The following is a 21,811-nucleotide window of genomic DNA, read 5'->3' as shown; positions in this document are numbered from 1 at the left end:
CTAGTCTTGCGATAAGTGGCATGGGATTTGTAATGACCAGAGTCAGGACACCGGTTTAACATCCCATCCGTCTCACTCAAGCTTTATTTACATGGCACCTGGTCTAAGAAGAATGTAAAGAGAGTCAGGAGTGAGAACAAAGAAAATGAGGAAGGGAGCTTACTCTTCTCTGCTACGATGAGGGGGGATTTCTTCACCACGGCGGTGAGCAGCTGCATGAGGGTCTCTATGTGTTCCGTGCTGAGGAGCCAGGAGAAGCACAAACACATTACCACACGCAAGACACCAACAGACTCTCAAGCAAACCCATAGGTCTGGGTGTAGTGCCCAAACCATCCACATCCAATAGCCCACTTTGCTTCTGTGGTGTAGAACAATGCTAGTGCTGCAATGCTAACGGTTTGGTGCTTCGTTATTCGCCAATAGCCAGTCCTTTTCATAGCATATACTGTTTTGTCTGAGATATATCTAAGTAGTCCTTACTTCTTAGCCAAGAAGTTACATTTATAGTGTAACTGATGTGGTATGAGCTTAGTTCAGGTTCTCCTGGGACCCCTTTGTAATAACTCATATTGCACCCGAGTTGTCCTTACTTGATGACCTCGACGTGCTGGTGTGAGCTGGTGTCGGCCCCCTGCTCCAGTTTGACTGAGGCGAAGGCAGTGGGAGGAGCAGCTACATGGGTGGAGAAGGCAACAGGGGCTGTTACAGGGGGCGACGGGGCAGGTGTAGCAGAGACGGGTGTACAGACTCCTGGCTCTGTCTTCACTGTAGAGGAGACGGGAGATACAGAGAACGAGATGGGGCTCAAAATACAAACAAGACAAAATGCAACCTTTACAAGGAAGAAGGGGGGAGAGAGTGGAAGAGAGGGGTTGAGGGTGGAAGTGTAAAAAGTGGAGGAATTGTTAAGTGGTAGAAACGTGAGGTGAAAAGGAGGGATGGAGAGCTGAGTGTGTGGAGGAAAGAGAAAGGAAGGCGAAGGGGCGACCGGGCGCTTCCCAGCCGAAACCGCTTGGAACAGCTTGTGTGTATATCATTTGTTATTTATTTCTATTTAACCTTTATTTAACCATTTATGACAACATTTTGTGGCGATTTTGTTCGTTTTGGACTTTGGCAAAGGTTTCTTTGGCCAGCCGAAGTCTACGACCCCTAGGGATTAGTCAATGAAGTCTACGACCCCTAGAAATTAGTCAATGAAGTCTACGACCCCTAGGGATTAGTCAATGAAGTCTACGACCCCTAGGGATTAGTCAATGAAGTCTACGACCCCTAGGGATTAGTCAATGAAGTCTACGAACCCTGGGGATTAGTCAATGAAGTCTACGACCCCTAGGGATTAGTCAATTAAGTCTACGACCCCTAGGGATTAGTCAATGAAGTCTACGACCCTTAGGGATTAGTTAATGAAGTCTTCGACCCCTAGGGATTAGTCAATTAAGTCTACGACCCCTAGGGATTAGTCAATGAAGTCTACGACCCTTAGGGATTAGTTAATGAAGTCTTCGACCCCTCGGGATTAGTCAATTAAGTCTACGACCCCTAGGGATTAGTCAATGAAGTCTACGACCCTTAGGGATTAGTTAATGAAGTCTTCGACCCCTCGGGATTAGTCAATGAGGTAAAAGGGAGGGAGGGAGAGACATAGCTGCATGTGAGCTCTCGCATTTTTCAACATGTTTTTTTTAACAAAAAGATAGATTTGGAGTTAGATCAACTTGGATTTTTCGGCAGGGACATACAGGATGCTACCCTCCACAGCATAACCTTCACTCCAGATCAAAACTCCAAACCTACAACCTAATTTTGGACAAAATTACCTGGAAGGATTACTACTACCAAAGATTCATTTTCCCAAGCTATACAGAGGGTTCTCTGGCAAACGAACAGCCTTTGAGCCCAACAAATGGCAGGAGTCTCACAGGCTACCCTACCCAAATCCAGAGACCTTTGAAGAATGAAAAAAGGCCTGGAGAAAATGAAAAACAGGTTCGGGCCCTGGTTCGACCGTTTTTTTGTTGTTGTAATTACACCACCTCAAGAATTGCATTTGGCGAAAGGCTCGCATACTCAGCTGACTGAGTCTTGTTCAGGCAAATGAGAAATAAGTGCACTCAGGCTATCCGGAAGGCCAAAGTTAGTTACTTTAACCTCTTACACTTATGGTGGCGCTATTTCATTTTTGGAAGAAAAACGTTCCCGTTTTAAACAAGATATTTTGTCACAAAAAGATGCTCGACTATGCATATAATTGCTACTGTTCGAAAGAAAACACTCTGACGTGTCCAGAAATACAAATATCTTCTCTGTGCGTGCCCTTTAACGTGAGCTTCAGGCAAAACCAAGATGACTTGGCATCCAGGAAATGACAAGGATTTTTGAGGCTCTGTCTTTCATGATCTCCTTATATGGCTGTGAACGCAAGAGGAATGAGTCTGCCCTTTCTGTCGTTTCCCCAAGGTGTCTGCAGCATTGTGACGTATTTGTAGGCAGATCGTTGGAAGATTGACCATAAGAGACCACATTTACCACGTGTCCGCCCGGTGTCCTGCGCCGAAATTGGTGCGCAAAAGTCACCTGCCAGTATTTTTCCATGGGGCACAGAGAGAGAAGCAAGCTTCCATGAACTGCATGTCAATGAAGAGATATGTGAAAAAACACCTTGAGGATTGATTCCAAACAACGTTTGCCATGTTTCGGTCGATATTATGTAGTTAATCCGGAAAAAGTTTCACGTTGTAGGTGACTGCATTTTCGGTTCGTTTCGGTAGCCAGGCGCAATGTAGAAAACGGAACGATTTCTCCTACACACAGACGCTTTCAGGAAACACTGCGCATTTGGTATGTGGCTGGGAGTCTCCTCATTGAAAACATCAGAAGCTCTTCAAAGGTAAATGATTTTATTTATTTGGTTATCTGGCTTTTGTGAAAATGTTGCGTGCTACATGCTACACAAAATGCTATGCTAGCTTTGCATACTCTTACACAAATTAGTCAATTTCTATGGTTCAAAAGCATATTTTGAAAATCTGAGATGACAGTGTTGTTAAGAAAAGGCTAAGCTTGAGAGCAAACGCATTATTTTAATTTTATTTGCGATTTTCAGAAATCGTTAACGTTGCGTTATGCTAATGAGCCTGAGGCTTAGTCACAATCCCGGATCCGGGATGGGGAGTTTCAAGATTAAGGAGCAGTTCTCTCTCTGTGGGTCTAACCCCAAGAACTTCTGGAAAACGGTTAAAGACCTGGAGAATAAACCCTCACAGCTGAACACCTCCAAAACAAAGGGCATGTGGTTTGGTAAGAAGAATGCCCCTCTCCGGTGTGATCACTACCTCTGAGGGTTTAGAGCTTGAGGTAGTCACCTCATACAAGTACTTGGGAGTATGGCTAGAAAGTACACTGTCCTTCTCTCAGCACATATCAAAGCTTCAGGCTAAGTTAAACATAGACTTGGTTTCCTATATCGTAATCACTCCTCTTTCACCCCAGCTGCCAAACTAACCCTGATTCAGAAGATTACGGAGATGTAAGTTATAGATCGGCAGGTAAGGGTGCTCTCGAGCGGCTAGATGTTCTTTACCAGTCGGCCATCAGATTTGCCACCAATGCTCCTTATAGGACACATCACTGCACTCTATACTAGAGGTCGACCGATTAATCGGAATGGCTGATTAATTAGGGCCGATTTTAAGTTTTCATAACAATCGGAAATCGGAATTTTTGGGCGCCGATTTGCCCATTTAAAGAAAAAAAAATATATATATATATATTTTTGTACCTTTATTTAACTAGGCAAGTCAGTTAAGAACACATTCTTATTTTCAATGATGACCTAGGAACGGTGGGTTAACTGCCTTGTTCAGGGGCAGAACGACAGATTTTCACCTTGTCAGCTCGGGGGATCCAATCTTGCAACCACACAGTTAACTAGTCCAACGCAATAACGACCTGCCTCTCTCCTTGTACTCCACAAGGAGACTGCCTGTTACGCGAATGCAGTAAGCCAACGTAAGTTGCTAGCTAGCATTAAACTTATCTTATAAAAAACAATCAATCATAATCACTAGTTAACTACACATGGTTGATGATATTACTAGATATTATCTAGCGTGTCCTGCATTGCATATAATCTGACTGAGCATACAAGTATCTGACTGAGCGGTGGTAGGCAGAAGCAGGCGCGTAAACATTCATGCGTTTTCGTGCGTTTTGCCAGCAGCTCTTCGTTGTGCGTCAAGCATTGCGCTGTTTATGACTTCAAGCCTATCAACTCCCGAGATGAGGCTAATGTACCAAGGAACAGCAAGGAACTGAAACGTTAGCTTTCTTACATAGCACATATTGCACTTTTACTTTCTTCTCCAACACTTTGTTTTTGCTTTTTTAAACCAAATTGAACGTTTCATTATTTACTTGAGGCTAAATTGATATTATTCATGTATTATATTAAGTTAAAATAAGTGTTCATTCAGTATTGTTGTAATTGTCATTATTACAAATAAATAAATACAAAATTGGCCGATTAATCGGTATCGGCTGTTTTGGTCCTCCAATAATCAGTATCTGTGTTTAAAAATCATAATCGGTCGACCTCTACTCTATACTGGTCATCTCTGTATACCAGTCGCAAGATCCACTGGTTGATGCTTATTTCTAAAACCCTCTTAGACCTCACTCCACCCTCTCTGAAATATCTACTGCAGCCCTCACATACAACACCCGTTCTGGCCGTCACATTCTGTTAAAGGTCCCCAAACCACACACATGTCCCTGGGTCGCTCCTCTTTTTAGTTCGCTGCAGCTAGCGACTGGAACGAGCTGCAACAAACACTCAAACTGGACAGTTTAATCTCAATCTCTTCATTCAAAGACTCAATCATGGACACTTTTACCGACAGTTGTGGCTGCTTTGCATGATGTATTGTTGTCTCTACTTTCTTGCCCTTTGTGCTGTTGTCTGTGCCCAATAATGATTGTACCACGTTTTGTGCTGCTACCATGTCATGCTGCTGCCATGTTGTGGTCATGTGTTGCTGCCTTGCTATGTTGTCATCTTAGGTCTCTATTTATGTAGTGTTGTCTCTCTTGTTATGATGCGTGTTTTGTCCTATATTTTTCATTTTATTTATTATTAATCCCAGCCCCCGTCCCCACAGGAGGCCTTTTGATAGGGCATTCATTGTAAATAAGAATTTGACCTTAACTGACTTGCCTAGTTAAAAAAAAGTGAAATAAAATAAAAAGACAAAATAAAAGTGCCTGAGACGACTCGCACATTTTCTCACTTGAGAAATACTACACTAAACATCCGAGTCAATTGCAAAATTGCGTTACTAAGATCTCCTTGACAAAAACGTTGAAAATCATGACAGATTTCTTGAGTCATCTTAGATTAATTCTGAGTGTATGCTGGCTACGGCGTCTCAAAATGGACAAACAGAAGTATTGCCACTTTTTTCTCATTTTTCAAGCGAAGGTCTTTTACGGGAGTCTCGCCGAAACATTAAGGGAGGGCCACCCACAGAGAGGAATGAAGGAGGGACAGGAGGATGTTGAAGGAGAGGCAAGAGAGAGGGAGGCGAATGGCGCTCCTCTCACCTTGGGCCAGGGGCAGGGTGAGGGAGGGGGAAGGCGAGGCCTGGGCAGCAGGACTGGGGGAGAATCCAGCTGCAGACACTCCTGCTCCAGGGGAGGGAGTGGAACTACTACTGGGAGCCGGCCCTTTAGACACATAGCTGGACTGGACTACTACACACGCACGCGCACACGCACACACACACACGAGGGGACAACAAGAACAAACTCACACATGAATACTGAATGTATAATGAATAAGACAGTGACTTTTGCTGTGAAGGTGACTGCTTTTCTGGCTCTCATGACTATGCACCAAAACTTCTATATTCACTCATGTAGGCCTGGAGCTCAGCTGATGGCTAAACCTCCTCCTCAGCACACAGTGTGTGAGCCAGTTCATTCAAAGCCCAGGTGCACTGTGCGAGGAGTTTTAATATCGCAACACACCCCCCCCCCTCTCCAGCTGCACTAACTTAATCCCCAGCCCACTGAAGTGCATATCTCCGTCTCCCAGGCCCTGCCCACATCATGTACTTTGTATGGATCTGGGAAATAAGTAGAATCCCACAGCACACAGACTTCTGCTCGCCAGTCCTCAGCGGGTGCTGTGGAAGTCTGTCTACCTGGTAATCTATTGATTTCAATAGCTGTCAGATACTCTGGAGAAGAGTCATATGCTGCTTGGGCCTTTGTGTCACTGTCTGAAAAATACATGTCAGGAAAAATGCTGGATTGTCTGATGGATTGATTACTATATTATGGAATAATTTACCATGGATGGACTGACTTACCTCTGTTGACGGGCATGTGTATGGTCTGTACGCCTCCTGTGCCCGTGCCCACCCCCAGTTGTTTGGGCTGGTTGGCAGGGACGGTCAGCACTGTCTGCTGGGAGCTGGACCCGCCAGAGTGGATCTTCAGCATACCTGGACAAGACCAGAGCACAGGAGACAACTCTTAGCCTGGATGGGGCATTTGGCCACTTAAAGTATCTATTTATTTTAAATCTATGCTTTGTTTTTACACAGATGATCCTACTGAGAGAAAAAAATGGAGACCTGTCCCAAAATAGCAGCAATCCACTTTCTCAAACAACATAAGAGATATTCTCTTCCTACCTGATAGGGTAGCAGCAGTCTTTCCTCCCCCTGTCACCATCCCACTGAACAGCGATGCCGCACTGACCAATGACGTGCTGGCGCTCTTGGGCACACCCACTGCCATAGAACCCGCCCCTTTGGCCATGCTGATGACGTGCATGTTGGTAATGCTCTTAGCAACGGTAACAACGGTGCCAGAGGTGGTGGGACCCTTTGCCAAGGTGACAGTTGGCGCCGTGGCGCCCTTCTGCATGGTTACCAAACCGGCAGGGCTCTTTGCCATAGTAACGGAGGCTGCTGTGGATTTCTTTGTCATGGTAATGGCAGCCGTGGTGTTCCTTGCCATGGTAACGGCGTTAGCGGCGCTGGCGTTCTTTGCGGCGTTGATGACTGCTGCCTGGTTGGCTGCCACCAGGACAGCGTGGGATACAGGTTTGGCCTGAACGGACACCTCCGCTACCTGGAACCATACAACCACAAACAGCTGGCATTCGTGAAGATGTAGTTACACAGACACAAACAGACAGATTCACACAGTTTTATTGCCCGAAATATCACCACATGGTTTCAGTCTGTGTATGAAATAAATACACTGAGAAAAACAACCTTTTTTAGAGAGAAAGAATGATACAGACTACGGGTAATACACCTTTCTAGTTTAATAACTCTTTCATAATAGGTTAGGGTCCAGCGCCCTGTGCTCCCCTTCAATGATAAATCCCAATCATTGAAATGAAGAGGCGGACTGATGAAGCTGGGCCATTGGGTTTAGGGAGTTCTAGCTGAAACAGGAACACATTTCTCTCTGGCAAGACACTAACCCCAAACCCCCCACACTCACCGGTTGACTGGCAGTTGCCGTGGCAGCGGCGGTGGAGACAGCGCTGGGGGTGGAGCTAGTGGCTGTGATGACTCCGCCCGCCATCCTAAGCATGGTCATGGCCGGCTTGGACAGGTGGGCCGCTGTCGCCGTGCTTACCGTCTTCACTGAGCCATCAGACAGCTTCACCTGGGACCCGCCCAGCGCCTGTCAATCAACATACAGTCCACACAAATAAATTAGATATAAGAATCAATAAAGTTGACAGGAAATGCCCTGTATAGCATATGGGAAAAGGTGCAGGACAATATTATCAATGCTTATGCAGAAAATAGACACTGCCTAATTAGAGACAATCGTTCCATAGTAAATTCCACAAGCACTCCTGCTCTACATTGAGAGAGATCTATGTCATCTACACCGTGTTTCTCTGATGTTTCTGACTGACCCACGTGAGGCAGATATGCCTTCAGACGAACTGCACTTAGCGCGACCAAACACACCCGACACAAAGCTCTAGCATGCACTCAAAACATTTTGGCATCCAGAGAATTTAGAGCATTGAGCCCCAGTATTATGACGCCACATGATGTGAATACCCAGGCAGGCAGGCCAAGGCCCCAAGGGAACAGAGGGAGGAGCTCAGGACAGGAGGGTCATTTGGGAGGGGGGGGAAAATGGCTATTGTGGTTATGTAAGCTGAAACAGAGTGAACGGTGAGAGTGTCAGACTCTTCTCCTCTAGCTAACAGCAGCACGGATTGGCGCGCGCACAAACACACTGTCCTAGACTGATAGTCTCACACACACACTAATACAGCGGTCTCTCACCCAATACTGTCAGTAGATATGCTTCTTAGTACAAAGTTGAACAAGCCATTACACTGTTGACATCATGACATTTCATTATTATCACAAACCCCGAGGCTGCGGTCAATCGATGGCAGTGACATATATTCCTCAACATCGTGAAAACAGCATTTGATTCTTATTAAAGAGATCCAGACAGGTTCATTTAGCTAACTTCCTGAATGGACATATATTCCTCAACGAGATCACATCGTAAAAACAGCATTTGATTCTTATTAAAGAGATCCAGACAGGTTCATTTAGCTAACTTCCTGAATGGACATATATTCCTCAACGAGATCACATCGTAAAAACAGCATTTTATTCTTATTAAAGAGATCCAGACAGGTTCATTTAGCTAACTTTCTGAATGGACATATAGGCCTATAGAGAATCAGCCAACTCACACCCACCCCGCCGGTAAAAGCAACCCCCAATCAAATACATCAGCGTATGAAATGAACCCAAACTTGTTTCTCACAAGCTTAACAGGTTGTGAACAATGTTTCCACTCCGAGAATGAGAATGGTAAACTGCTGTAATTAATACATGCATTAACAGAAATGTATGCAGCCAAATGAAAGGGATTAGAAGGTAAAATGCCTGTTTAACAAGCGGTAGACCACCACACGGCATTCATAATAGTGCATTGCGGGCCGATACTGTATAGCCAAGGCTACTATTCTACTTCGCCGGGAGAGGAGGGCGGCAATTTTTGTTGGTCCCGCCTAAGGCGCATTGTCTACTTGACACAACATTAGCACATTATAGGCCTCAGAGCCAGAACAACCTTGAAAAAAAAAAAAAAAGTCCACACATCAAAGATTTGATTAGCGAAGTGCCGTAGACTATAGCGCTCTACACCCCCACACATCTAGCAGATTAGCTGCTGGAGCATCAAAGGAAAGTTGATTACCGAAGTGCCGTAGCCTATAGCGCTCTACACCCCCACACATCTAGCAGATTAGCTGCTGGAGCATCAAAGGAAAGTTGATTAGCGAAGTGCCATAGCCTATAGCGCTCTACACCCCCACACATCTAGCAGATTAGCTGCTGGAGCATCAAAGGAAAGTTGATTACCGAAGTGCCGTAGCCTATAGCGCTCTACACCCCCACACATCTAGCAGATTAGCTGCTGGAGCATCAAAGGAAAGTTGATTACCGAAGTGCCGTAGCCTATAGCGCTCTACACCCCCACACATCTAGCAGATTAGCTGCTGGAGCATCAAAGGAAAGTTGATTAGCGAAGTGCCGTAGCCTATAGCGCTCTACACCCCCACACATCTAGCAGATTAGCTGCTGGAGCATCAAAGGAAAGTTGATTACCGAAGTGCCGTAGCCTATAGCGCTCTACACCCCCACACATCTAGCAGATTAGCTGCTGGAGCATCAAAGGAAAGTTGATTAGCGAAGTGCCGTAGCCTATAGCGCTCTACACCCCCACACATCTAGCAGATTAGCTGCTGGAGCATCAAAGGAAAGTTGGAAAGAGGAGCTGGAGAACGTTTAGTAGACGGATGAAGTTAGCAAAACAAGCTCTTATAATCATTAGTAAAAACTCTTGTTATTAGGTCAAGTTTATCTACATGAACCTACAATCAATAGAGGCCTATTGAAACGGTGTTGATGGTTGTTTTATTTTGACTGTCTTCATCCATAACCGTCAGTTAGAGGGTTATTCAATCACTGTCACAGCCGTAACGGTTGGCCTCTGAAAAGGCACTTAGAGTCAATTACTAGCTCAGTTTAGTAGTATTTGCACCTGCTGTTTTGAAGAACGACTAATCCATAAAAGGAGAAAGAGAAGTTCAACTATATATCCATAGAGGACATAACTACTGCCTGACTCCATACTAAATAGCTTAATCAATTCAGACCACGGCAATGATAAAATATACTGGCAGAGGAGAGGATGAGAGAATGTTTGCAATTAAACGGAGGGAGACACAGAGAGACAGAGAGAGAAATAATTAGCCGAAGTTAAAGCTCAGACGTCTGCCAAAGGCCTAATTATTAGCACTAATCATATAGTCAGGGCAAACAAAAAAAACAGACAACACACACACATAGGAAAGAACACAAGAACTCCCTTGTGAAATGCCTTTATAAAGCCCACTCAATGAGTCCAATTTATATTGAGGAGAAACACACATTTAATAACACGGTATACTGTTCTACATCTATGCAAATTATGGCTTAAATCACTGCCTTTATATCCTCTTGAAGCTACTAGATTAAATGACCATTACTACGATGGTATAATAATGCCTTTAGTGCACCAATGTTGTGCTACAGTGTGTTTGTGCCTGTGTGAGGATAGACGGATATAGAACAGTTGGCTGGCTATAGATTTATCCCCCAGAACATGCATGGTGTGACCTAGATACAACAAGGCAGAGTGTATCTGTGTGTGTACTGTGTACCCACTGCAACTCACAAAAAGACAGAGTGTATCTGTGTGTGTACTGTGTACCCACTGCAGCTCGCAAAAAGTTGGCAGAGTCTGCTGTTATTTCATGCTTCAAATGCAGTCTGGGCGAGTACCTTATATCATAGCTAACCATAAAATACAAAAATAAATCCATCGCCCCTCTCAATGATGACATCTACAGAGCCTTCAGAAAGAATTCACACCCCTGACTTATTCCACATTGTGTTACAGCCTGAATTCAACATGGATTCCATCGCCCCTCTCAATGATGACATCTACAGAGCCTTCAGAAAGAATTCACACCCCTGACTTATTCCACATTGTGTTACAGCCTGAATTCAACATGGATTCCATCGCCCCTCTCAATGATGACATCTACAGAGCCTTCAGAAAGAATTCACACCCCTGACTTATTCCACATTGTGTTACAGCCTGAATTCAACATGGATTCCATCGCCCCTCTCAATGATGACATCTACAGAGCCTTCAGAAAGAATTCACACCCTGACTTATTCCACATTGTGTTACAGCCTGAATTCAACATGGATTCCATCGCCCTCTCAATGATGACATCTACAGAGCCTTCAGAAAGAATTCACACCCCTGACTTATTCCACATTGTGTTACAGCCTGAATTCAACATGGATTCCATCGCCCCTCTCAATGATGACATCTACAGAGCCTTCAGAAAGAATTCACACCCCTGACTTATTCCACATTGTGTTGTGTTACAGCCTGACTTCAACATGGATTCCATCGCCCCTCTCAATGATGACATCTACAGAGCCGTCAGAAAGAATTCACACCCCTGACTTATTCCACATTGTGTTACAGCCTGAATTCAACATGGATTCCATCGCCCCTCTCAATGATGACATCTACAGAGCCTTCAGAAAGAATTCACACCCCTGACTTATTCCACATTGTGTTACAGCCTGAATTCAACATGGATTCCATCGCCCCTCTCAATGATGACATCTACAGAGCCTTCAGAAAGAATTCACACCCCTGACTTATTCCACATTGTGTTGTGTTACAGCCTGACTTCAACATGGATCCCATCGCCCCTCTCAATGATGACATCTACAGAGCCGTCAGAAAGAATTCACACCCCTGACTTATTCCACATTGTGTTACAGCCTGAATTCAACATGGATTCCATCGCCCCTCTCAATGATGACATCTACAGAGCCTTCAGAAAGAATTCACACCCCTGACTTATTCCACATTGTGTTGTGTTACAGCCTGAATTCAACATGGATTCCATCGCCCCTCTCAATGATGACATCTACAGAGCCTTCAGAAAGAATTCACACCCCTGACTTATTCCACATTGTGTTGTGTTACAGCCTGAATACAACATGGATCCCATTGCCCCTCTCAATGATGACATCTACAGAGCCGTCAGAAAGAATTCACACCCCTGACTTATTCCACATTGTGTTACAGCCTGAATTCAACATGGATTCCATTGAGATTTGTTTTGTCACTGACATACACACAATACCATATAATGTCAAAGTGTTGTGTTGTTAGACATTTTTACAAACGAATAGCTGAGGCAATAAGCATTTAACTTAATATTTTCCCCCTCATCAATCTACACACCATACCCCATGATGACAAAGAGTAAAACTGAAATGTCATATTTAACTAAGTATTCAGACCCTTTTCTCAGTACTTTGTTGAAGCACCTTTGGCAGGGATTAACTTTCTTGGTTATGATGAGTTTCTGGGGAGTTTCTCCCATTCCTCTCAGCAGATCCTCTCAAGATCTGTCAGGTTGGATGGGGAGCGTCGCTGCACAGCTATTTTCAGGACTCTCCAGAGATGTTTGATCGGGTTCAAGCCCGGCTCTGGCTGGGCCACCCAAGGACATTCAGAGACTTGTTTAGAGACACTCATGCGTTGTCTTGGCTGTGTGTTTAGGGTCGTTGTTCTGTTGAAAGGTGAACCGTTGTCCCAGTCTGAGGTCCTGAGAGCTCTGGAGCAGGTTTTCATCAAGGATCTCTCTGTATTTCACTCTGTTCATCTTTCTCTTGATCCTGACTAGTCTCCCAGTCCCTGCTGCAGAAAAACATCCCCAAAACATGATGCTACCATAACCATGCTTCACAGTAGGGATGGTGCCAGGTTTCCTCTAGACGTGACGCTTGGCATTCGTGACAAAGAGTTCAACCTTTTACCAGACCAGAGAATCTTGTTTCTCATGGTCTGAGAGTCTTTAGGTGCCTTTTGGCAAACTCCCAAGCGGGCTGTCATGTGCTTTTTACTGAGGAGTGGCTTCCCTCTGGCCACTCCACCATAAAGGCCTGATTGGTGGAGAGCTGCATCTGGAAGGTTCTCCACAGAGGAACTGGAGCTCTGTCAGAGTGACCATCGGGTTCTTGGTTACCTCCCTGACTAAGGCACTTCTACCCCGATTGCTCAGTTTTGCCGGGTGGCCAGCTCTAGGAAGAGTCTTGGTGGTTTCAAACTTCTTCCATTGAAGAATGATGGAGGAGACCTAGTGGACCTTCAACGCTGCCAACATACTTTATGGTACTTCTCCCCAGATCTGTGCCTCAACAAAATCCTGTCTCGAATTTCTTCGACCTCATGGCATGGTTTTTGCTCTGACATGCGCTGTCAACTTTGGGACCTTATATAGACAGGTGTGTGACTTTCCAAAACATGTCCAATCAATTGAATTTACCACAGGTGGACTACAACAGAGTTGAAAAATAAATTTGCAAAGAATCAGGGAATGCCAAGAGTTTGCAAAGCTGTCATCAAGGCAAAGGGTGGCTACTTTGAAGAATCTCAAATATAAATATATTTTAATTTGTTTAACACTTTTCTGGTAACTACATGATTACATATGTGTTATGTCATAGTGTTGATGTCTTCACTACTATTCTACAATGTATAAAACAGTACAAATAAAGAAAAGCCCTTGAATGAGTAGGTGTGTCCAAACTATTGACTGGAACTGTACATGTTTGAGAAAGAGTCTTACCTTTCCACAGAGGGGTCAGTGTGTAGCTCAAACTGCTCTGATAGAAATTGGCAGGTCGCCTATACCGACTTCAGAGTCCCAAGACGCTTGTGGGGGTCATAGAACAAAACGGAGAACCCGTGTTCGTGAGAGTAGTTTGTTTGGAGGCCAAACCATTCGGATGCTACAGACAACTTTGTGAGAAGACCAAACACCGCTCTAGCTCTGTCATCTTTCACCATGCGGGAAGTGCAACGCAGGCGGATGCGGTGGACTGAAAGGCTCTAGCTTACTTCTTATGGGGATTTGTGTATTATGGTAATGGGATTTCCGCAGGGGTTCGGACATCGATCTCCAGAAATGAGCCCATTAAGATGAAAGGCGATATCTTTAGGCCCTGAACATGGTTGGTATCAGGCAGGTGTGCTATTTTAGCAATTAGCATCATCAGCTGTCTGATGCAGCATGGTGACTACATGGTCTCCTGTCTGATACAGCATGGTGACTACATGGTCACCTGTCTGATGCAGCATGGTGGCTACATGGTCTCCTGTCTGATACAGCATGGTGGCTACTTGGCTGAAGCATGGGGTTGCTCCTCTGCATTGTTTACCACAAGGGGCTAATCATTAGTCAGATCACAGACTCTAAATATCATCGTTGCTTGTTTAATGTCCTAAAAATATATATACTGGCAAGTTTATGCTTAATTGGCCGACGCGCTACCCGCAGTAATCTTTTATATTGTCATGCCAGACACGATGCCAATTGCGCAAACATTTCAGTTGATAAAGAAATCTAACAGCACTTAAAAGCTGGGATCCTGCTCTTTTCAATAATTGTCATCAAAACTGTTGTCTTTTCCCCGAGACTGAATTTAGGAATGTTGCGCAGTGACTGGCCTTATTAGAACACATGTGTCTCTGCACAGCAATCTGCAGTGTGAGGGGTTGAGCACTCTTTACAGCTGACAGTTGATATTCAGCTCATAAATAAACAACATAGCTCATTAACAGCATCTTCCCAGAAGTAACTATGGCTATAGTGTAAGTAACTATGGCTATGGTGGACAGACTATACCTGTCCACCATTTTGTGTCTCGACAGTACTGACCTGAGCCAGGATGGCAGCCTTCTGACCCGCTGTGACCCGTATGGCCTGCTGGGTGACGGTCGTAGGGGACGACACTACGTGACCTGTGGAACTGGCCGCGCCCTGTTTCCCCACGCCCTGCGACGCCGGCTGGCCAACCAGAAACGTGCCCTGGAAGAGATCAATCAGAAACAGCTTGGTCGATATGACACCAAAAGATAATATCAACAGCAATGGGTTTTACCATACCATCTGAGAGTTTTTGTTAGAGCTTTTCTTGAAGAGTTTAGAAGTATGGAGGGGATGTAATTGTATTTGTTGTTTATTAATTGGTTTATTCAGTTTGGTAATAAGGGTTGTTGGGATGAATGGGTGGCACATTGTGGTTGATAAATTTGAACATCCTCTTTGGCACAATTAGGCAGCAGTTAGGGAGGAAGATAACAGGGGCGGGTGATTTCTTTAGTTAGGCTGTTTAAGGATGGAGGAGGGGTGTGTGTGTTTGTGGTTGGTCACATGAATTTGCTGCCACCGACCAGTGGAAAGGAAGAGGATGTCTAAATGTGTCTGCAGGCACACCGATGGCTAACGATTTTCCCAAAGGTTGGACTGACGTGAGAGTGAGAACAGCGAGCGGTGACATGAAATGATCTCTGCCCCAGATTGAGGTTTTCAGGTGGGAGGAAGAGAGGACGCACATACTTCATTAGGAGACGGTAGAGAGTTAGGAGTTGTTGGAGACGGTTAGAGTTAAGAGTTGTTGGAGACGGTTAGAGTTAAGAGCTGGATCAATGGCTTCATTAGGAGTTGTTGGAGACGGTTAGAGTTAAGAGTTGTTGGAGACGGTTCTAGAGTTAAGAGCTGGATCAATGGCTTCATTAGGAGTTGTTGGAGACGGTATTGTTCTAGAGTTAAGAGCTGGATCAATGGCTTCATTAGGAGTTGTTGGAGACGGTTAGAGTTAAGAGTTGTTGGAGACGGTTCTAGAGTTAAGAGCTGGATCAATGGCTTCATTAGGAGTTGTTGGAGACGGTTAGAGTTAAGAGTTGTTGGAGACGGTTCTAGAGTTAAGAGCTGGATCAATGGCTTCATTAGGAGTTGTTGGAGACGGTTAGAGTTAAGAGTTGTTGGAGAAGGTTCTAGAGTTAAGAGCTGGATCAATGGCTCGATAATGAATGAATCTTCTTCAGGGATATAGGAAGCAGCAGGCTCAATCATTACTGAAATACTAAAGATAGGCTTTACTAAAGTAAATTACCCACAGAGAATGTACTTTATAAAGGGAAAAGTCTTCAAATAATCACTACCGGAATACTAAAGACAGACTTTACAAAATGAAAATCCCAGCCTTCATGAACACAAAACAGCAAAAATGTATTCTTTACGAAGAAAAAAATCCGCTAGCAACTAGTCTTTAAAATGAACAGGTGTGATGGATTTGAGAGACTGAAGAGAGTGCTTTTATTCTACTCTGAGCACGACATGAGACTCTCAGCAAGAATAAGACACGAAGGACAGCAGCTTGTTTCACTCAGAGATTCATCGAAGAGGATAAAAGGGTGAACAGAGAGAGAGTGAGAAGATGTGATTATCAGTGTGTGTGTGTGTGTGTGTGTGTGCGCGCCTGTGTGTGTACCTGTGGGGTCTGTTTGAGGATGTATGATGTGTAGGAGAGGTTAGAGGGCAGGCTGCTGGATGAGGAGGTGGGGGTCTGGGAGCCAGAGCCTGTAGAGGAGCTGCCCTGGGACTGCTGACCTGCACACACAGAGAAAGACATGGTTCAGCATAATACAACATAAAATGGGCTTAGGTGGTGGGCACGGATGGCCCGGCTATAGAGAACATTTCCTGTAATTCTACACATTTTGCCATGCAACTGAGAGAAAATGAAGCTAATTCCATGGATTTTGCCATGGCTAATGCTTTATACTGCTAAATTCCTTGTTTTGGTTATTGTCAATTCTCCCTGGATGTCTAGCTTTTATTTTGGTGATCGTTAGTTCTCAAAGATTAATAAAAAATGTGTAGGTCCATTATCTTTTCAACATACTTTATATGTTATTTCTCAGCGGGAATTGCGTATAGTCACTTCTGAAACCCCACAATGTGTATCAAAGTAGTGGAGTGGAGGAATACACCGTATCAATTATTAAGGCTGATGGAACAGATCTGAATGTTTGGCTTAAAATTATGATAAACTATCATCTTTTCACATTTTAAGAGCAGCAATGTGCACACAGCGGTAGGCCTACGGACGAATGCTCCAAAATACTATTTGCTCACTGCAAATGAGTGCAGCCACATGGACAGAAATGGAAATATAGAGAGACATGCTTCAGCCTAATACAGATGGACACAGAGAGACATGCTTCAGCCTAATACACCTGGACACAGAGAGACATGCTTCAGCATAATACACCTGGACACAGAGAGACATGCTTCAGCCTAATACACCTGGACACAGAGAGACATGCTTCAGCCTAATACACCTGGACACAGAGAGACATGCTTCAACATAATACACCTGGACACAGAGAGACATGCTTCAGCCTAATACACCTGGACACAGAGAGACATGCTTCAGCATAATACACCTGGACACAGAGAGACATGCTTCAGCACAATACACCTGGACACAGAGAGACATGCTTCAGCATAATACACCTGGACACAGAGAGACATGCTTCAGCCTAATACACCTGGACACAGAGAGACATGCTTCAGCATAATACACCTGGACACAGAGAGACATGCTTCAGCATAATACACCTGGACACAGAGAGACATGCTTCAGCCTAATACACCTGGACACAGAGAGACATGCTTCAGCATAATACACCTGGACACAGAGAGACATGCTTCAGCCTAATACACCTGGACACAGAGAGACATGCTTCAGCCTAATACACCTGGACACAGAGAGACATGCTTCAGCATAATACACCTGGACACAGAGAGACATGCTTCAGCATAATACACCTGGACACAGAGAGACATGCTTCAGCATAATACACCTGGACACAGAGAGACATGCTTCAGCATAATACACCTGGACACAGAGAGACATGCTTCAGCCTAATACACCTGGACACAGAGAGACATGCTTCAGCCTAATACACCTGGACACAGAGAGACATGCTTCAGCCTAATACACCTGGACACAGAGAGACATGCTTCAGCATAATACACCTGGACACAGAGAGACATGCTTCAGCCTAATACACCTGGACACAGAGAGACATGCTTCAGCCTAATACACCTGGACACAGAGAGACATGCTTCAGCATAATACACCTGGACACAGAGAGACATGCTTCAGCCTAATACACCTGGACACAGAGAGACATGCTTCAGCATAATACACCTGGACACAGAGAGACATGCTTCAGCATAATACACCTGGACACAGAGAGACATTGTTCCTGGAGAGCTACCATCCTGTAGGTTCAAGCCTGTTCCTGGAGAGCTACCATCCTGTAGGTTCACTCCAACCCTGTTCCTGGAGAGCTACCATCCTGTAGGTTCAACCCTGTTCCTGGAGAGCTACCATCCTGTAGGTTCAACACTGTTCCTGGAGAGCTACCATCCTGTAGGTTCAACCCTGTTCCTGGAGAGCTACTATCCTGTAGGTTCACTCCAACCCTGTTCCTGGAGAGTTACCATCCTGTAGGTTCAACCATGTTCCTGGGGAGCTACTATCCTGTAGGTTCAACCCTGTTCCTGGAGAGCTACCATCCTGTAGGTTCACTCCAACCCTGTTCCTGGAGAGCTACCATCCTGTAGGTTCACTCCAACCCTGTTCCTGGAGAGCTACTATCCTGTAGGTTCACTCCAACCCTGTTCCTGGAGAGTTACCATCCTGTAGGTTCAACCATGTTCCTGGAGAGCTACTATCCTGTAGGTTCAACCCTGTTCCTGGAGAGCTACCATCCTGTAGGTTCACTCCAACCCTGTTCCTGGAGAGCTACCATCCTGTAGGTTCAACCCTGTTCCTGGAGAGCTACTATCCTGTAGGTTCAACCCTGTTCCTGGAGAGCTACCATCCTGTAGGTTCAACCCTGTTCCTGGAGAGCTACCATCCTATAGGTTCACTCCAACCCTGTTCCTGGAGAGCTACCATCCTGTAGGTTCAACCCTGTTCCTGGAGAGCTACTATCCTGTAGGTTCAGCCCTGTTCCTGGAGAGCTACCATCCTGTAGGTTCAACCCTGTTCCTGGAGAGCTACCATCCTGTAGGTTCAACCCTGTTCCCGGAGAGCTACTATCCTGTAGGTTCACTCTAACCCTGTTCCTGGAGAGCTACCATCCTGTAGGTTCAGCCCTGTTCCTGGAGAGCTACCATCCTGTAGGTTCAACCCTGTTCCTGGAGAGCTACTATCCTGTAGGTTCAGCCCTGTTCCTGGAGAGCTACCATCCTGTAGGTTCAACCCTGTTCCTGGAGAGCTACCATCCTGTAGGTTCACTCTAACCCTGTTCCTGGAGAGCTACCATCCTGTAGGTTCAACCCTGTTCCTGGAGAGCTACCATCCTGTAGGTTCAACCGTTTTCCTGGATAGCTACCATCCAGTAGGTTCACTCCAACCCTGTCCTTCGAGAACTACCATCCTGTAGGTTCAACCCTGTTCCTGGAGAGCTACTATCCTGTAGGTTCAACCATGTTCCTGGAGAGCTACCATCCTGTAGGTTCACTCCAACCCCGTTCCTGGAGAGCTACCATCCTGTAGGTTCACTCCAACCATGTTCCTGGAGAGCTACTATCCTGTAGGTTCAACCCTGTTCCTGGAGAACTACCATCCTGTAGGTTCAGCCCTGTTCCTGGAGAGCTACTATCCTGTAGGTTCACTCCAACCCCGTTCCTGGAGAGCTACCATCCTGTAGGTTCACTCCAACCCTGTCCTTCGAGAACTAATATCCTGTAGGTTCAACCCTGTTCCTGGAGAACTACTATCCTGTAGGTTCAACCATGTTCCTGGAGAGCTACTATCCTGTAGGTTCAACCCTGTTCCTGGGGAGCTACCATCCTGTAGGTTCACTTCAACCCTGTTCCTGGAGAGCTACTATCCTGTAGGTTCAACCATGTTCCTGGAGATCTACTATCCTGTAGGTTCACTCCAACCATGTTCCTGGAGAGCTACTATCCTGTAGGTTCAACCCTGTTCCTGGAGAGCTACTATCCTGTAGGTTCAACCCTGTTCCTGGAGAGCTACCATCCTATAGGTTCACTCCAACCCTGTTCCTGGAGAGCTACCATCCTGTAGGTTCACTCCAACCCTGTTCCTGGAGAGCTACCATCCTGTAGGTTCACTCCAACCCTGTTCCTGGAGAGCTACTATCTTGTAGGTTCAACCCTGTTCCTGGAGAACTACTATCCTGTAGGTTCCACCCTGTTCCTGGAGAGCTACCATCCTGTAGGTTCAACCCTGTTCCTGGAGAGCTACCATCCTGTAGGTTCAAACCTGTTCCTGGAGAGCTACCATCCTGTAGGTTCAACCCTGTTCCTGGAGAGCTACTATCCTGAAGGTTCAACCCTGTTCCTGGAGAGCTACTATCCTGTAGGTTCAACCCTGTTCCTGGAGAGCTACCATCCTGTAGGTTCAACCCTGTTCCTGGAGAGCTACTATCCTGTAGGTTCAACCATGTTCCTGGAGAGCTACTATCCTGTAGGTTCAACCCTGTTCCTGGAGATCTACTATCCTGTAGGTTCAACCCTGTTCCTGGAGAGCTACCATCCTGTAGGTTCAACCCTGTTCCTGGAGAGCTACTATCCTGTAGGTTCACTCCAACCCTGTTCCTGGAGAGCTACTATCCTGTAGGTTCAACCCTGTTCCTGGAGAGCTACCATCCTATAGGTTCACTCCAACCCTGTTCCTGGAGAGCTACTATCTTGTAGGTTCAACCCTGTTCCTGGAGAACTACTATCCTGTAGGTTCCACCCTGTTCCTGGAGAGCTACCATCCTGTAGGTTCAACCCTGTTCCTGGAGAGCTACCATCCTGTAGGTTCACTCCAACCCTGTTCCTGGAGAGCTACTATCCTGTAGGTTCAACCCTGTTCCTGGAGAGCTACTATCCTGTAGGTTCAACCATGTTCCTGGAGAGCTACTATCCTGTAGGTTCACTCCAACCCTGTTCCTGGAGAGCTACTATCCTGTAGGTTCAACCCTGTTCCTGGAGAGCTACTATCCTGTAGGTTCACTCCAACCCTGTTCCTGGAGAGCTACCATCCTGTAGGTTCACTCCAACCCTGTTCCTGGAGAGCTACCATCCTGTAGGTTCACTCCAACCCTGTTCCTGGAGAGCTACTATCCTGTAGGTTCAACCCTGTTCCTGGAGAGCTACTATCTTGTAGGTTCAACCCTGTTCCTGGAGAGCTACCATCCTGTAGGTTCAACCCTGTTCCTGGAGAGCTACCATCCTGTAGGTTCAACCCTGTTCCTGGAGAGCTACCATCCTGTAGGTTCAACCCTGTTCCTGGAGAGCTACTATCCTGTAGGTTCAACCATGTTCCTGGAGAGCTACTATCCTGTAGGTTCAACCCTGTTCCTGGAGAGCTACCATCCTGTAGGTTCAACCCTGTTCCTGGAGAGCTACCATCCTGTAGGTTCAACCCTGTTCCTGGAGAGCTACTATCCTGTAGGTTCAACCATGTTCCTGGAGAGCTACCATCCTGTAGGTTCAACCCTGTTCCTGGAGAGCTACTATCCTGTAGGTTCAACCCTGTTCCTGGAGAGCTACCATCCTGTAGGTTCAACCCTGTTCCTGGAGAGCTACCATCCTATAGGTTCACTCCAACCCTGTTCCTGGAGAGCTACCATCCTGTAGGTTCAACCCTGTTCGTGGAGAGCTACTATCCTGTAGGTTCAGCCCTGTTCCTGGAGAGCTACCATCCTGTAGGTTCAACCCTGTTCCTGGAGAGCTACCATCCTGTAGGTTCAACCCTGTTCCCGGAGAGCTACTATCCTG

The 21,811-nt window shown here is 45.7% G+C and overlaps 1 protein-coding gene across 1 annotated transcript in view; it reads right to left on the bottom strand.

The window, feature by feature from the left end:
* LOC135559050 (YEATS domain-containing protein 2-like) overlaps positions 1 to 21,811 on the bottom strand; it is a 109,377-nt gene that overhangs the window by 8,226 nt on the left and 79,340 nt on the right. Inside the window, exons 17-24 of the mRNA XM_064993386.1 lie at positions 16,488 to 16,606; positions 14,873 to 15,022; positions 7,525 to 7,710; positions 6,702 to 7,143; positions 6,375 to 6,509; positions 5,605 to 5,754; positions 594 to 768; positions 164 to 240 (exon numbers count right to left, since the gene is read on the bottom strand). Coding sequence (XP_064849458.1) covers positions 164 to 240; positions 594 to 768; positions 5,605 to 5,754; positions 6,375 to 6,509; positions 6,702 to 7,143; positions 7,525 to 7,710; positions 14,873 to 15,022; positions 16,488 to 16,606 — 1,434 coding nt within the window. The remainder of the gene's footprint in view (positions 1 to 163; positions 241 to 593; positions 769 to 5,604; positions 5,755 to 6,374; positions 6,510 to 6,701; positions 7,144 to 7,524; positions 7,711 to 14,872; positions 15,023 to 16,487; positions 16,607 to 21,811) is intronic.

Source organism: Oncorhynchus masou, chromosome 17 (genome assembly GCF_036934945.1).
Source record: "Oncorhynchus masou masou isolate Uvic2021 chromosome 17, UVic_Omas_1.1, whole genome shotgun sequence".
In the NCBI taxonomy this organism is placed as follows: Eukaryota; Metazoa; Chordata; class Actinopteri; order Salmoniformes; family Salmonidae; genus Oncorhynchus; species Oncorhynchus masou.
Note: the sequence above shows the minus strand (reverse complement) of the source record. Positions and strands in the feature narration are given on the sequence as shown.